The 16,468-nt window shown below is 41.5% G+C and overlaps 1 protein-coding gene and 1 pseudogene across 2 annotated transcripts; one reads left to right on the top strand and one right to left on the bottom strand.

Annotated features, from left to right (window-relative positions):
* Positions 1–1,369: 1,369 nt before the first annotated feature.
* On the bottom strand, positions 1,370–2,578 carry LOC130914876 (mitochondrial ribosome-associated GTPase 1-like; annotated as a pseudogene).
* Positions 2,579–7,138: 4,560 nt separating this feature from the next.
* Positions 7,139–15,848, top strand: LOC130914874 (uncharacterized). Of its 2 annotated transcripts, none has more exons than XR_009063008.1 (2): positions 7,139–14,197; positions 14,386–15,848. XR_009063008.1 is itself a non-coding variant. In XM_057834442.1 (2 exons), exon 2 carries the CDS (start codon positions 7,825–7,827, stop codon positions 13,825–13,827), a length of 6,003 nt encoding a protein of 2,000 aa, XP_057690425.1. In that variant the 5' UTR covers positions 7,139–7,434; positions 7,623–7,824; the 3' UTR covers positions 13,828–15,848. The 2 variants fall into 2 exon arrangements, 1 of the variants encoding a protein (XP_057690425.1); XM_057834442.1 differs by having other exon boundaries at positions 7,139–7,434; positions 7,623–15,848.
* The last annotated feature ends 620 nt before the right edge of the window (positions 15,849–16,468 follow it).

The raw sequence follows: 16,468 nt of genomic DNA, 5'->3' as shown, positions 1-16,468 counted from the left end.
CAGGTCCGAGATACTGTTGTGGAGAAGTTTAAAGCCCGATTTGGATACAAAAAGATTTCCCAAGCTTTAAACATCTCAAGGAGCACTGTGCAAGCCATCATATTGAAATGGAAGGAGCATCAGACCACTGCAAATCTACCAAGACCCGGCCGTCCTTGCAAACTTTCTTCTCAAACAAGGAGAAAACTGATCAGAGATGCAGCCAAGAGGCCCATGATCACTCCGGATGAACTGCAGAGATCTACAACTGAGGTGGGAGAGTCTGTCCATAGGACAACAATCAGTCTTACACTGCACAAATCTGGCCTTTATGGAAGAGTGGCAAGAAGAAAGCCATTTCTCAAAGATATCCATAAAAAGTCTCGTTTAAAGTTTGCCACAAGCCACCTGGGAGACACACCAAACTTGTGGAAGAAGGTGCTCTGGTCAGATGAAACCAAAATTGAACTTTTTGGCCACAATGCAAAACAATATGTTTGGCGTAAAAGCAACACAGCTCATCATCCTGAACACACCATCCCCACTGTCAAACATGGTGGTGGCAGCATCATGGTTTGGGCCTGCTTTTCTTCAGCAGTGACAGGGAAGGTGGTTAAAATTGACGGGAAGATGGATGCAGCCAAATACAGGAACATTCTGGAAGAAAACCTGTTGGTATCTACACAAGACCTGAGACTGGGACGGAGATTTATCTTCCAACAGGACAATGATCCAAAACATAAAGCCAAATCTACAATGGAATGGCTCAAAAATAAACGTATCCAGGTGTTAGAATGGCCAAGTCAAAGTCCAGACCTGAATCCAATCGAGAATCTGTGGAAAGAGCTGAAGACTGCTGTTCACAAACACTCTCCATCCAACCTCACTGAGCTCGAGCTGTTTTGCAAGGAAGAATAGGCAAGAATGTCAGTCTCTCGATGTGCAAAACTGATAGAAACATACCCCAAGCGACTTGCAGCTGTAATTGGAGCAAAAGGTGGCGCTACAAAGTATTAACGCAAGGGGGCCGAATAATATTGCACGCCCCACTTTTCAGTTTTTTATTTGTTAAAAAAGTTGAAATTATCCAATAAATTTTGTTCCACTTCACGATTGTGTCCCACTTGTTGTTGATTCTTGACGAAAAAATTAAAATTTTATATCTGTATGTTTGAAGCCTGAAATGTGGCGAAAGGTTGCAAGGTTCAAGGGGGCCGAATACTTTTGCAAGGCACTGTATTTTCCCCAGGTGGAAGCTTCCATGATCCTAATAAATTTAATAATTAAAAATATATATATACAGTACTGTGCAAAAGTTTTAGGCAGGTGTCCTGCCTAAAACTTTTGCACGGTACTGTATATATATATGTTTTGTTTCAATAGGTTTTATTTTTTTATGTATTTTTAACGAGCAAACAAACTGGGTGCTGCAGAGCCCTCAGCACCCCACTTTCCGCGCTACTGTTCAAGTCACATCTTGATTTTTTTTTTTTTTTTTTTTACTTACAAAGTATAGATGTCCTAGTGCATTCATTAAATGTGTTCTTTTAGTCCAGAATTACTCTGCCTAACTCTCCTTTCCTAAAGGCTGCCTATGCAGCCGCTGGTTAGTTGGGAACAGTGATAGTAATGTTGCCCTCTCCAGTGAGGGCTTTGACACGCTGAATCTTCCTAAGCTTCACAGCGATGCGTTTGAGGACACGTTGAATGTCATCGCTGGGCTCTTCCAGGTTGTATTTTTACACAAAACTGAAGTTTCCATGAGGGTTCAAAGAATACAGCAAGTAGTCAGCGATGACATCCTCACCCACTAAATGATCCAGGATAGTTCCACACAACGCGAGTTCCATGCCCGTTTTGACACTCTATCTTCGGGGGTAAGACTCCAGGTGTGTCTAGTAGGTACATAATAGGGCGTTCACACACCTGAATCTTAGTAAGGACGGCTCGGGTTATCCCAGGCTCTCCGCCAACTCGAGACGCACGGCCTTTTTTCAAATTTGTCCTTCTTAGTTAGTTGATAAGTGATGACTTTCCCACATTGGGTACTCCAATTATCATAAGGCAGTAATTATGACTCTCTTCTCTGTTAAAGCGTGGCGACTTTGTAATCATCTCCAAGACTGTTGGCACCAACTTGGTAACACTGTTGTCTCGCTGCTTTAGACAGTCAGTGAACGGAACATTCCTCACTCAATTAAAATTAAGCTTATTCAGGATCCTCTGTTTATTTGTCAGGTCAGCCAAGTCCATTTTGTTCAGGACCAGCAAATGCGGTTTGACGTCCAGAGTCTCCTGAAACATAGGGTTTCTTCCTGAGAAGTGTATTTGAACGTCATGGATTTCAACGACGCAGTCCACTCTCTTCAGACTGGCTCTCATCTGCTTCAGTCCTTTAGCCATGTGTTCTGGGAACCAGTGAGCTACATACTTTACGTCCTTCGCAGTCGAACGTACTTCAAAACTTTGTAACATTGTAGAGGGACTGGTACAGTTTCATTGTCGTAAACAAAGCTACTTAATTCTACATCTGTAACTATTAATATTTTTTCCACTCAAAAATAGAAGAAAAAAAACAAAAACAAATTTACATCACGAGTACCATTGTTTGCGGACTGGATTTTCAGATATGTGGGAGTTCTCTATATGAACAATTGGAACGGATTGGATAGCGACGCACTGAAGGGGCTCTCTACATTAATCTATGAAGTAAGGGGAAAATGACAGATTTATGATCATTTTCAAGATAATAATGAAAGGTTATATGATGATTGATTTAAACTAATATTCTGGCCACTTCTTAGTGAATATGTCAGCATTTTTGTATTGCGTTTTTATAATAAAGCAACACCAAATTATTTAGCCCCCCCCCCCAAAAAAAACCCACCCCTAACAACGCCACTGTGTCCACTCTTTCAATGTAGTCACGCAAGGTCAGGGAAGGAGAAAAGAGACCGAGCCCCTATCCCACTTAGCTTATATACCCCAATATGAACCTTTAGAGTTCCTTTGTTCTATCACCTGGCCAAGAGGGAGGAGGATGGCTCTAGACGTTGCTTCGTCCAAAGCACTCCATCCGTTGAAGACCCAATGGCGTCGCTGGCTGCCTCCTGCTGCGGCATACTGATACCTTTTCTATGTAGATGCACATCTATCAGCATCGTCAAAATGTGATCACTCTCGACTGTAACTGTTCAAAAGGAGCTAGCAAAATGTTTTGACGCAACACCCTGTCCATCTTTCCCCAACAGATTGCTGTCTCCCTTATTATCACATGTATTGCAAGGTACAGCTTTAGTCTACCTTGTTACATCCTTACACAAGTAATTTTGTGAATTTATAAAACACTACTTAGTCGAATCTGTCATGTCTGTGTGCCTTCTCAGTTCTTTTTTCATTCCTGCACCTGATTCAGTTGGATGGTTTATGCCTCTTGTTTGTATTTTTTTCACGTTTTGGCGTGGTCCCTTTTTTTTTTTTGTAAATAAATTCTACATCAACTTCCTTGTCTGTATTGGATCCATTTTGAATGGCTCGCCGTTTCATCACAGAATCAACCTCACCACATCAGAATCTCAAGGCAACCCTCGTGTGCTCAATAACAAGGACTTTAGATTAAAAAAAGACTTGCTCATCTAACAAAAGATGTTTAGTTATGTGACTTGAACTTGAGTTTAAATTTACTCCAGAATACTTTTTGGGACTTCATTCTTCTTCAGATGCATCATTATAAGTATGTTGTACTACACATCTCATAAACATTCAAACAAGAGAAAACATGAATTTCATTATTTAAATGAACACATTTTTTGCCTCAAACTAGTGTTTCTTGAAGTGCCCCTTGAAGTCCAGTTTACTAAACAAAACGTACTCTCTGTAATCACCTGAGACATATAGTATTAGCAACCATTAGTCCCAATCCATCCTATAGTTTTGACGCAGTCCACATTGAAAGTGTGCCTGCCTCACTGAGCTATAAAAGCTTCAGGCCAAAATTGTGATGCCCCGCAACGTGTTTTCACGTGGCCACACTTCCTTATAATTCCATTCACGAGTCCGCCTGTTCTACCTTCAATCCCTTTTGGCTTTTTGTACAAGTGATTGTTGATAATGGTATACAAATGCAATGGCAATGGCTGTAAGAAATTGTCTAAACCTGGTGTGAGAACATTACATGAATTTCCAAAAGATACTGTGACAAGGAATGCTTGGAAGCAGTTTTTGCAGTGGATGTGAGATAATTGGAAAGCACCATCTAAATCGATATGTCTCTGCATTGAGCATTTGACCATAACTGCTTTAAAAATTGGCTATCGTTGCAGTTGTGGTACATGTTGAGGTTGGAGTTGAAGCAGTTAGCTTGTGGGACAGAGCCATTATTATGGTTATCAACTTCTAGCTGTTGCTGATGGTGTGGTGGTACATTCACCTGACTTTGGCGCAGGCAGAGTGGGATCAATTCCTACTCAGTGGTGGTGTGATTGTGACCGACCGCCTACCACTTTATGGTGTAGTCAGCTGGGATGGCCTCCAGCACTTCACAACCCTAATAAGGATAAGCAATGTTGAAAATAGTTGGATGGATAAGCTACTAGCCTACTTCTCCCAGTCCCCATGCCACCATATCTTGATATATTCAGCTTACCCGACAAAGGAATGTTCCCTGTTGTGCAAGGATAAACATATCCACACTATGGCTGTAACTACTACGTATACACTCACTATGTAAATAGTGTTATGGTATGTATTGTGCACCATTTCCATTCAGTAGCATCTGACTGTGATCATATACTTTCTACCTGTCAGGCATACATCGATAAAATACAATTAAATCCTCTAAATGAGGGCTAAAGAAGCAATTGTTTATGACAGCGTATTCCTACCTACTCTTACTTTTCAATACGCAATATATGTTTTGTGCTTTCTTTGCCTCTGTATTTCTATTCCGTGTCTTGAGACTTTATGTGATATAAACTACTTTGAATTATCCTTGTGATGAATTGTGCAATACAAATAAATTTGCCTTGCCTTGCCCTGCCGTCACACAACATGCAAAATGTCTTCAACAACCAATAATCCAAATCTTGAAGGCGGCAGGTAGCAGTTCAACTCCAAACTCCTCTCACTGTACAGCACCCTCCTCCTCCTAATCTCTCTCATCGTCAATCGAACAAATTTCCTCCGAAAAGTCTGATATATTGTAAGACAAATCCACTGATTCACGATCGGAATGTGATGCTGCATTGGACTCTGCAATGGTGCCGCAGTCAGATCGTGGCTCTTCACCTTGTGTGATGGAACATTTCCAGGATGCCCTACTTGTTACACCAGCACCTTCATAATAATTGTCCCTTTTTCTTGCTGTGTACTATTACCAGTGTATCCAGTTGGAAGTATATTGCTATTCAGATGGAGGAATGGTCTGGAGGAATACTTTAACATGATATAATACATACAAAAACAAATGTTTCTCAAGGTTCAGGCATTTAGGTCACAGAGTGTTTGAGCATTTTTTCTCTACTGAGGAAACAAGGAAACGGCTGAAAAGATGTTCTTATGTTGCTGGAAAACAAAATAATCTCTCATTCTGACAAGTTTAACTAAAATTGTGCGCCATGAAATGAAGATATTTAGCAGCAACTATTGGTTTAGCTAACCATTTTTGAACCAATTTATTTGGCAATGAATTATTGTCTTTGTCTCTAAACTAAAAGACAGCAGACAAGTGTTGTCTTTTGAATTGTGCTGAAGTGTGTGTAGGGGTGTGTGTGTGGGGGGGGGACGAATATATTTTTAAAAAATGATTATTCAATAGAATAATTGATTGATAGGAAAATCAATTTTATACATCACTTATAGTGACAGTAATAGTGCTGTCAAATGATTAAAACATTTAATCTTGTTAATCATATGTCAACTGGGTGAATAATCATGATTAATCACATTTTCCTCGGGATGAATAAAGTTGCTCTTCAGGAAAAAAAAAATCTAGGAAAATACCATAATTGACTTAAAATTTGTTTTCAGATGAAATGTATGATGTATGAATGAATTAATACTTAACCAAATAGAGTTTTAAAATTTTATTTAACAACTCAGCTCGTATAAAATAAAATAAATTGTCAGTATTATACAGAAAAGATCTTAACAGATTAAAGTGCCTCAGACTAACAATGTGGCTCAAGTGCCGTTTGGCATATTGCCCAAAATTAACTGCCAACTTAAAGAGCAGACAAGCACAATACAGTAACAATAGCTAGTTTTTCAAAAAATGTGTAAACAACTTGTCTGTTAATTAAACATTTCACACTAATAAATGCAGCATTTGCAGTTTTACACTAAATGGCCTGAAAGCTGTGTGAGATTTAAAAAAAAAAAATTTTTGTCAATTTTCACACACTTAACCCTTGAGAGTCAAAGGACGCGCCGGCGCGTCCTCAGCGCACGTCGTCTTTGAAGCGCCCTCACGTTTTAATTACGTCACCCACATGCCGTGGGTTGGTCTCGTTTTAAAGTGCGGAAGTTGCGGTTTACTCTCGTTATTATTTGAAGTCAATCGACCAACTAAAACGTGAGATATTGTCATTTAAGTTTGATAGTTTTATTGTCCTCTAAAAAAAACATTAAAACGCTGCATGGATCATTTGTTTATGTCTATATTTCGATCATTTCTTTTCCTTTTTCAAAACGGAAGCTCCATGAAAAAAACACAAATCAAACGAACCCTTTCGAAGTCACAGTGGAAGCACGAAATGCGTTTTTTTTTTTTTTTTTTAAATAAATAAAACTGCCGTGCGAGGTTCCACCGAACGAGATGGAGGAGTGTTCTGAAGCAGCGAGGTGGCGAGCGACGGCCGTTTCGATCAAGCAGCGACTTTGTGTGACTTTGAGAATGAACGGAAAACTAAATTTAGCGCAAGCAATTGTGCTTTTTGATCAACTTGAGGAAGAGGATGGTCTAAATTCGTCATCATCGTCTTCTTCGGAAGAGTCCTCGAGTGAAGATAGTGACGGATTTGAACACATGGGTGACGCCATCGACGAGCAGAGGTAAGCCAACTCACTTTTTTTTTTTAATGCTGAAAAAGTTTCTTTTGAAAGTTTCTTTTGATACTGCAAGACAAAGTTAATTTTGATGCAATATAAGTGTGTTGTCATGCCTTTTTGTTAAAAAGACAAAAGTAATTCATAAGTTAATAAGTTAGTTAAAATTCTATAAGTTAGTTCAAATGTAAATATTGTAGTCCAAAGAGTTCATCTAAAAATGATAGCGAGTGAGACCTCGCCTTTTCCAGCAAACGTGCATTTATGTTGAAAGCAAGAGCATCTGTCGCAATTAGCGATCTTTGTCGCCAGCCTTTTTTCCTCCTTCCAAGCATGTTTCTCAGCGCCTGCGAGGCTTAAAACATCGACGAACTTGCTCTGCCGGCTAAGCCTTGGCTAACCTTCGTCTTTGTGAGTTTTTAGTTGGTTTGTATGTTGAGTTTGAAGGAAAAATGTGTGTTTTGTTTATGGCGAACTTTTTCGTTATTCATTGATATGACTGGAGACATTGTGTTTGTGCTAAGCTACTCACACGTGCAAGATATTAATGTATAACATTTTGAATGTATTATTAATTTATATTTCGTATTGTATTTCAGTTACCGCATCACAACAACAACACACGTTATACACACAAATTGAGACCTCCATAAAATCAAGAAAAGTACGCCTTGTCTCTGGAGAGTTTCATTTTTTGGTTCGCTGGCTGTATAGCAACACACGTGACGTGTTGTGAGGACAGCACAGTAAAAAGACGATTACTCAGCGGGCTCCAGCAGCACAGAGCTATATCGAGGCAACATGAGTCTCCGCTCAGGAAGAAGCTATCTGGGAGGTTACGACCAACAGACTGAAGATGAAGCAGCCCTCCAGCCACAAATCGACTCGGAAGACGAACTGGACGCCGGGACAGCCACAGATCGACTAGACCCTACAGTGCAGCCGTCGTCGATGGAGCAACGTTCTTCACCTCAACAGCGGTCTTCACCTCAACAGCGGCCTTCACCGCAGCGTCAGCCTTCACCTCAGCAGCAGCCTTCACCGCGGCGACAGCCTTCACCTCAACAGTGGTCTTCGCCTTGCCAACAACTTTCGCCTCAACAGTGGTCCTCGCCTCGACGACAGCCTTCACCTCCACGCAGCACTAGGTCCAGCGCTCCCAGTCGGCGGACACACTCATCTTCATCGTCGGTTTTCTCAGCAACAAGGGCTTACGCCAAAGCTCAGGCAGCCAAGGCCCAACTTAGCTTTGCTGAAAAGGAAGCTAACATGATGAGGCAAAGAGCAGAATTAGAGGCTAGTCTCTACGTTCTGAAGTGTGAAAAAGAAATAGCTGCAGCCGAAGCTGAAGCTGCAGCCTACGAAGAAGTAGAACGTCAGAGCGGGGAGTCAGACATAGAACCTCAAATTGAAAATGTGCCTTTGAATTCAATACAGCGCACTAGTGAATATGTTGAACAGCAACACAAATTATTAGTGCCATCAAAAACAGTAGTTAATAGCTCGGACATGCAAGACACAAATGAACATGTCAGAGTTAAAGCTGAAACTTCGCACGTCTCAGAACCCACGATTCAGGGCGTCAAACACGAAACGAAAATAAATCAAAATATAAATAACACCCAGTCTTTGAACCCACACGCTCATACGTTTCAACCGGCAAAAAACAACCAAATTGAACTAAATGGAGCAGCAGAGTTCGCTAAATATCTCATACGCAAAGAATTGGTCAGTACTGGTTTACTGCAATTTGATGATAAACCAGAAAACTTCCGAGCTTGGAAGGCGTCCTTCGTCAGCTCGACAAAAGATCTGAATTTGTCCGCTAGAGAGGAATTAGACTTACTAACAAAGTGGTTGGGGCCAAAATCAGCAGAACAAGCTAAAAGAATCCGCATAGTTCACACTCTTAATCCCGCTAAAGGTACAAAAATGATTTGGGAACGCCTCGAAGAGTGTTATGGATCCTCAGAAGCGATCGAAGATGCACTTCTAAAAAAGATAGAAGAGTTCCCAAGACTAACAAATAAAGATCCAACCAAGCTTAGAGAACTTGGTGACATCTTGTTAGAGTTAGAGTGGGCAAAATCAGACGGAACACTTCCAGGGCTTGCGTATCTTGACACGGCACGAGGGGTAAGGCAAATAGTGGAAAAACTCCCCTTCAATTTACAAGAAAGGTGGACAGTTGTGGGCTCACAATATAAAGACACTTACAGTGTGCCGTTTCCCCCTTTCTCAGTTTTCGTGCAGTTTGTACAGCAACAGGCGAAAATGCGAAATGATCCGAGCTTCGCCTTATACAACAGTAACGCACAAACGTCCAGTCGCACAGAGAGGTCGACACCACACAATCGTAAATTTGCTGTGACAGTACACAGAACAGACGTTGCAATCGAAAATCAGAGTGGGCCTGACCAAAATAAAATAGAGGAGCCAGATCGGCAATGCCCAATTCACAAAAAGCCACATCCTCTCAAAAAATGCAAACTGTTTAGAGACAAGCCTATGGAAGAGCGCCGCACCTTCCTCAAAGAGCATCGCATTTGTTATAGGTGTTGTGGCTCAGTACAACATGTTGCAAAAGATTGCAAGGTGGCAGTCAAGTGTGTTGAGTGCAACAGTCCTAACCACGTGTGGGCACTTCATCCAGGTCCCACTTCTGTTCCCAAAAATGACGTCTCAGAAAGTTCAGTTACTGAGCAGGAAACTGCAGTGCTTTCCATGTGTACGGAAGTATGCGGTCAAAATGAAAGCCCTCGCTCTTGCTCCAAAATCTGTTTAGTGAGAGCTTATCCAGAAGGCCAAAAACACAAAATGCTAAATATGTACGCAGTGATCGATGAACAAAGCAATAGGTCCCTGGCAAGAACAGAGTTCTTTAATTTGTTTGAAATCAAGGCCAAACCTGCTCCATACACCCTAAAAACATGTTCTGGAAAGGCAGAAACCTCAGGCAGAAGAGCAGCAAACTTCTTCATACAGTCAATGGATGGCAAAACTGACATCAAACTGCCTCCTTTGATTGAATGTGACTCAATACTTGATGACAGATCAGAAATACCATCACCTGAGATTGCAAAGCACCATCCTCATCTCTTCAGAATTGCAGACAAAATTCAACCCATTGATCACCACGCTCCAATCCTTCTACTCCTGGGAAGAGACGTTCTCAGGGTTCATAAGGTACGTGAGCAGATTAACGGGCCCAACAACGCTCCCTACGCCCAAAGACTGGATTTGGGTTGGGTTGTAGTGGGGGAGGTATGTTTAGGCAAGATTCACGGCAACACAGAGGTCAATGTTTACAAAACGCACATGTTGGACAATGGGCGCACAACCTTTCTTCAGCCATGTCCAAATGTCATTACTGTAAAAGAGGACCATAGTGTTGGGATTGAGCAAAACATACTGACAAGTACAAACAGAATGGACTCTGTAGACATCACAGACAAGCTAGGTCAATCTGTGTTTGACAGAGATGAATCAGATGACAAGGTAGCACTGTCCATAGATGACAAAACCTTCCTAACGATCATGAAGAACAACGTGAGCAAAAACAAAGAGAACAATTGGGTCGCTCCTTTGCCTTTCCGCAGACCAAGGAGGAGGCTTCCAAACAATAGAGATGCAACCCTGAAGCGTCTCTATTCACTTAAAAAGACTTTGGAAAAGAAACCAAAAATGAAAGAGCATTACATCCAATTTATGCAGAAAATGCTGGATAATGATCAAGCTGAACTTGCACCGCCTCTACCTGAAGGTAAAGAACACTGGTATTTGCCAACATTTGGCGTATATCACCCGCAGAAACCAGATCAAATTAGAGTCGTGTTCGATTCTAGTGCAGAGTGTGATGGTACGTCCCTTAACCAAGTGCTATTAAGTGGACCCGATCTGAACAATTCCCTGTTAGGTGTCTTGATGCGATTCCGGAAGGAACCAGTTGCCTTAACAGCGGACATTCAGCAAATGTTTTATTGCTTTGAGGTGTGCGAAGACCACAGGGACTATCTTCGCTACCTCTGGTTTAAAGACAATGACCTTACAAAAAATGTAGTGGAATACCGAATGAAAGTACATGTCTTCGGTAACAGTCCATCACCTGCTGTTGCCATTTACTGTATGCGCCGGGCAGCAGAGGAGGGTGAGCAAGAACACGGCACAGATGCTAGACAGTTTGTCGAGACACAGTTCTATGTCGACGATGGACTTACATCTGTCCCCACTCCAGAACATGCAATTGACCTGTTAACAAGAACAAAAAGCTTGTTAGCAGAATCCAACCTGCACCTTCACAAAATTGCATCGAATTGCAGCTTGGTCATGGAAGCATTTCCTATGGAGGACCGTGCAAAGGAACTGAAACATCTGGACCTTGGAGTTGATCCCCTTCCAGTTCAGAAAAGCCTAGGACTTTGTTGGAATTTGGAAACTGACAGTTTCACTTATCGCGTATCCAATGAAACAAAACCATTCACACGCAGAGGAGTGCTATCGACAATCAATAGCCTCTATGACCCGTTAGGATTTGCTGCTCCTATAATCCTGCAGGGCAAGGCACTGCTCAGAGAACTGTCATGTGATGAGAAAGACTGGGATGCACATCTTCCCCCTGAAAAAGAGCAGTTGTGGATCTCGTGGAAAGACTCTTTGAATGCTCTTGAGGATCTGGAAATAAAAAGGTGCTATGGGCCAGGTTCAGTGAGTACTATGCAAAGTCATGATTTGTTTGTTTTCTCAGATGCATCAACTGTGGCGATAGGGGCAGCAGCTTACCTGCGCTCTGTGGACAGTCAAGGTCAATATCACGTAGGCTTCGTGATGGGAAAGTCTAAACTAGCTCCTCGTCCGGCACACACTGTTCCTCGGCTTGAACTTTGTGCTGCCGTGCTCGCAGTAGAGATGTACGAGTTAATCCGAGATGAGATGGACATTCAAATTCACAATGTCAAGTTTTTCACCGACAGCCGTATTGTGTTAGGATACATACATAATTCTTCGAAAAGATTCTACATGTATGTAGCCAACCGAGTCACACGAATTAGGAGATCTACACAACCAGAACAATGGTGCTACGTGCCAACAGAGTTAAACCCAGCAGATCAGGCGACTAGGTCACTCCAAGCTGCTGAACTCAAAAACAGTAACTGGTTCACCGGGCCAAAATTTCTGTATTCAAATGACTCGCCCAAAGTCAGTCAGTTCCCACTTGTCGAACCCGAAAATGACAAAGAAATGCGTCAAGAAGTAAAAACGCTTACTACCTCAGTACTAGAGTCAGAGCTTGGTTCAGAGCGCTTCAAAAGGTTCTCAAGCTGGACAACAGCATGCAAGGCAATATCCAGGCTCATTCAATTTGTTGCCCTCTTTAAGCAAAGGCCAAGTGGAAAAGCAGGGTTTTCAAGTCACATAACAAGTATGGAAGAATTCACTCAAGCCAAAAATATCATTATAAGATCAGTCCAGCAGGATGCATACAGTGGGATCATTAAAAAAGTAAAACAGGGGAAAATGATTGGTTCAAGAAAAGAGACACTCATGAAACTTAACCCAGTTTTGGACAAGGATGGACTTTTGCGAATCGGTGGGCGCCTATCTTCTGCTGAACTTAATGAAGATGAAAAACACCCTCTGATCATCCCATCTTCCAGTCACGTAGCCACACTCCTAGTGCGACACTTCCACGAACAGTCTGCTCATCAGGGACGGCACATCACAGAAGGAGCTGTCCGTAGTGCTGGGTTCTGGATAGTGGGAGGTAAGCGGCTCGTTTCTTCTTTGATACACAACTGTGTCACCTGCCGCAAGTTGCGTGGCAAAATGCAGTTTCAGAAAATGGCTGATTTGCCTGCTGACCGAGTGACTCCAGAGCCCCCTTTCACAACAGTGGGCTTGGACGTGTTCGGGCCATGGACAATAGTTACACGTCGCACGAGAGGTGGCAGTGCACTAAGCAAACGGTGGGCTGTTATTTTCTCATGCATGACAACTAGGGCCGTACATATCGAGCTAATTGAAAGCATGTCAACTGACAGCTTTATAAATGCATTAAGGAGATTTTTTGCAGTTCGTGGGCCAGCTAAACTTTTGCGTTCAGATCGAGGAACTAATTTTGTTGGAGCTTGTAAAGAACTGGGCTTGGACACTGATAAGTCAGCTACAGGAAAGTTCCTTCAAGAGAAAGGATGTGCATGGACATTTAACCCACCTCATGCATCCCACATGGGAGGGTCTTGGGAACGTCTCATTGGGGTAGCTAGGCGCATCCTGGAAGCTATGTTGACAAAAAATGCTCAGACCAATCTGTCTCATGAGATTTTAAGCACATTCATGGCTGAAGTGATGGCTATTATTAATGCAAGACCTCTAGTCCCAGTGTCCACAGATCCTGAGTCCCCAACAGTACTCACTCCAGCAATGCTACTAACTCAAAAGGCAAGTTCCGTTTCAGCTCCATCCGGAAACTTTTCCCAGGGTCAGCTATATGGGAAACAATGGAAACGGGTCCAACATCTGGCGGACACGTTTTGGAAAAGATGGAAAATGGAATATTTGTCTAGCTTGCAAAAACGTTCAAAATGGACGAACAATCAACCGAATGTGAAAGAAGGAGACATTGTCCTGTTGAAAGATGCTCAAGCACACAGGAACGAATGGCCAATGGGACTGATAGTTAGAACTGTACCCAGCGGTGACAATAGGGTCCGCAAAGTTGAAGTGCGGATCGTGAGAGATGGCACAGCCAAAGTGTTCTTAAGACCTGTGTCAGAAATTGTTGTTTTACTTTCAGATATTAACTGAATACCACATGTGATGTCATATGTTTCTCGTTTAATAGTGATATAATGTAATTATATCAAGCGGGGAGTGTCATGCCTTTTTGTTAAAAAGACAAAAGTAATTCATAAGTTAATAAGTTAGTTAAAATTCTATAAGTTAGTTCAAATGTAAATATTGTAGTCCAAAGAGTTCATCTAAAAATGATAGCGAGTGAGACCTCGCCTTTTCCAGCAAACGTGCATTTATGTTGAAAGCAAGAGCATCTGTCGCAATTAGCGATCTTTGTCGCCAGCCTTTTTTCCTCCTTCCAAGCATGTTTCTCAGCGCCTGCGAGGCTTAAAACATCGACGAACTTGCTCTGCCGGCTAAGCCTTGGCTAACCTTCGTCTTTGTGAGTTTTTAGTTGGTTTGTATGTTGAGTTTGAAGGAAAAATGTGTGTTTTGTTTATGGCGAACTTTTTCGTTATTCATTGATATGACTGGAGACATTGTGTTTGTGCTAAGCTACTCACACGTGCAAGATATTAATGTATAACATTTTGAATGTATTATTAATTTATATTTCGTATTGTATTTCAGTTACCGCATCACAACAACAACACACGTTATACACACAAATTGAGACCTCCATAAAATCAAGAAAAGTACGCCTTGTCTCTGGAGAGTTTCATTTTTTGGTTCGCTGGCTGTATAGCAACACACGTGACGTGTTGTGAGGACAGCACATGTGTGTTTGTGTATATAATAATAAAATGTGCATATCAGATCAAAGTCGTACGTGCACTGTGTGTATCCCAGGCAGGAATTTATAATTTGTTCTTCTTTCTATATAAAGATTAGGGATGTAGCACAAATTCATCAGCTATGGTATTGCTATGGTATTCTTTCTATTGTCATACATATAGATTTCCATTATTATTTATTGCTGTATATATTTTTATTTTATACTTTATTATTTTCATAAATACTGACTTTTTTTTCATGTACATTTATAGTGACAATGAAAAATATACATTCACTGCCCGAATGGAAAGAGGACGAGGGAGAAGGGGTCATCACGGAAGAGCGATGAGATGTCAGCGGAGGGGAGGCCGGAGAAGTCAGCGTGGCAGAAGCCGATCACCACTGGCTCAGCCTGCACCTGTGCCATGGAGCACAGAGCAAGACACAGACACTGCCCCACAGTGCAGCCGGTTCACACCCCGGAGACCACCAGGACCTCAGGTGAATCGTGACCATGCATACACCCCAAAAGAACTTTTTGACCTGTTCTTCACCTCATCGACAATGATGAATATGTGCAAACACACAAACCAGTATGGCAGAGTCCGAAAAGAGATTGGGAAAAAGTTTGTGTGGACAGACACTACAGTGGAGGAGCTTGAAAAATTTATTGGACTCCTCTTGTACATGTCTTTGGTTTCACTTCCAACTGTGCAAGATTATTGGAAGGCAAGGAATTCCAGGACGAAACAGCTTTTCGGAATGGCATGCCTGAAAAAAATTTAACTTGTTTATTGTAAATATTTTTGAAAATACTTTTTTTCCAATGCTAAGTATATATTTTTCCCCCCCACAATCAGTCTTCTCAATTTGTGTATATAAATGTGTGTTCAAGAAGCTTGATTGTGTGTACATAGTTTTGATCAGGTGATGGGCCACAATACCTAAATTCATAAAGGGATGGCCTCTAAACACTTTTTGTGTTAGATGGTATATATTTTTTCACTGTTCTTCACTGTTTGGTCTGCTGTATATAACCCGTTTTGACTAGAGCATGTATAAAAGCAAAAAACGCCTATGGCCATACCTGTTGTTTATGTTGAATTGTCAAATATAAGACTATTTATTCTAAATTTTTTTGGTTGAATGTTCATCCTAACATGTTGAATAAATATTATAAAGTTTCAAAACGGTTCGTTACGCATGTTTGGTTGTCAATTGGACATCAATATTAAAAATTTTCACAAAACGATTTTGGAATTTTTGGTCTTTTTGGGCCCAAAATGATGATTTATAATTGGTCAGTGAAAGAAACAACAGTTTGGACATGAAGTTCAAGGTGTCACAAAAATGGACCAAACCAGGCCATCGTAAACAATTCTTTCTTTGAAATATAAAGGCAACTTCAAAGGCATGCAAAATCAGACAAAATAGGCCCAGACCTTAAAGGGTTAACTAAAAAACATTACACTAAAATGTGTGTAAAGGTGTTTAGAAACACTGTTTAAGTTAGCCAGTCATACCGTTTTTTTTGTCCAGTGGTCTCCTGTCAGTGCAACAAACGTAACTCTGGCTAGTTGCTCCACCTTCGTTGCCTTTTCATTTTCAAAAAGTTCATGAATTTTTGTGGTAATAGTTGCCCGTGAAGGTTTTCTGTATGTTGGGTCGCCTGATGCTATCTGGATGAGATTTTCAAGGCCCTTGTCTTTGACTAAGTTAATGGTTCTGCAGTCTCTGGCTACCCATCTAGCGATAGCAGTGGTCAACCTACTTGTTGACTTGCTTCGATGGAAGGACAGTTGATCACAGCAGTATGTGCACACAACTTTTGTTATATCCAGATTTCCATTAGGCAGCTTTTTAAAACGGAATTTGCCATGAGGCAGTCCTGGGTCACCATCCTCACTCATCGTGGCTGGCTGCATTTTGTCCTGCATTG

The sequence above is a fragment of the Corythoichthys intestinalis genome, chromosome 4, assembly GCF_030265065.1.
Source record: "Corythoichthys intestinalis isolate RoL2023-P3 chromosome 4, ASM3026506v1, whole genome shotgun sequence".
Classification (NCBI taxonomy): Eukaryota; Metazoa; Chordata; class Actinopteri; order Syngnathiformes; family Syngnathidae; genus Corythoichthys; species Corythoichthys intestinalis.
This window is presented reverse-complemented; position numbering and strand designations above follow the sequence as displayed.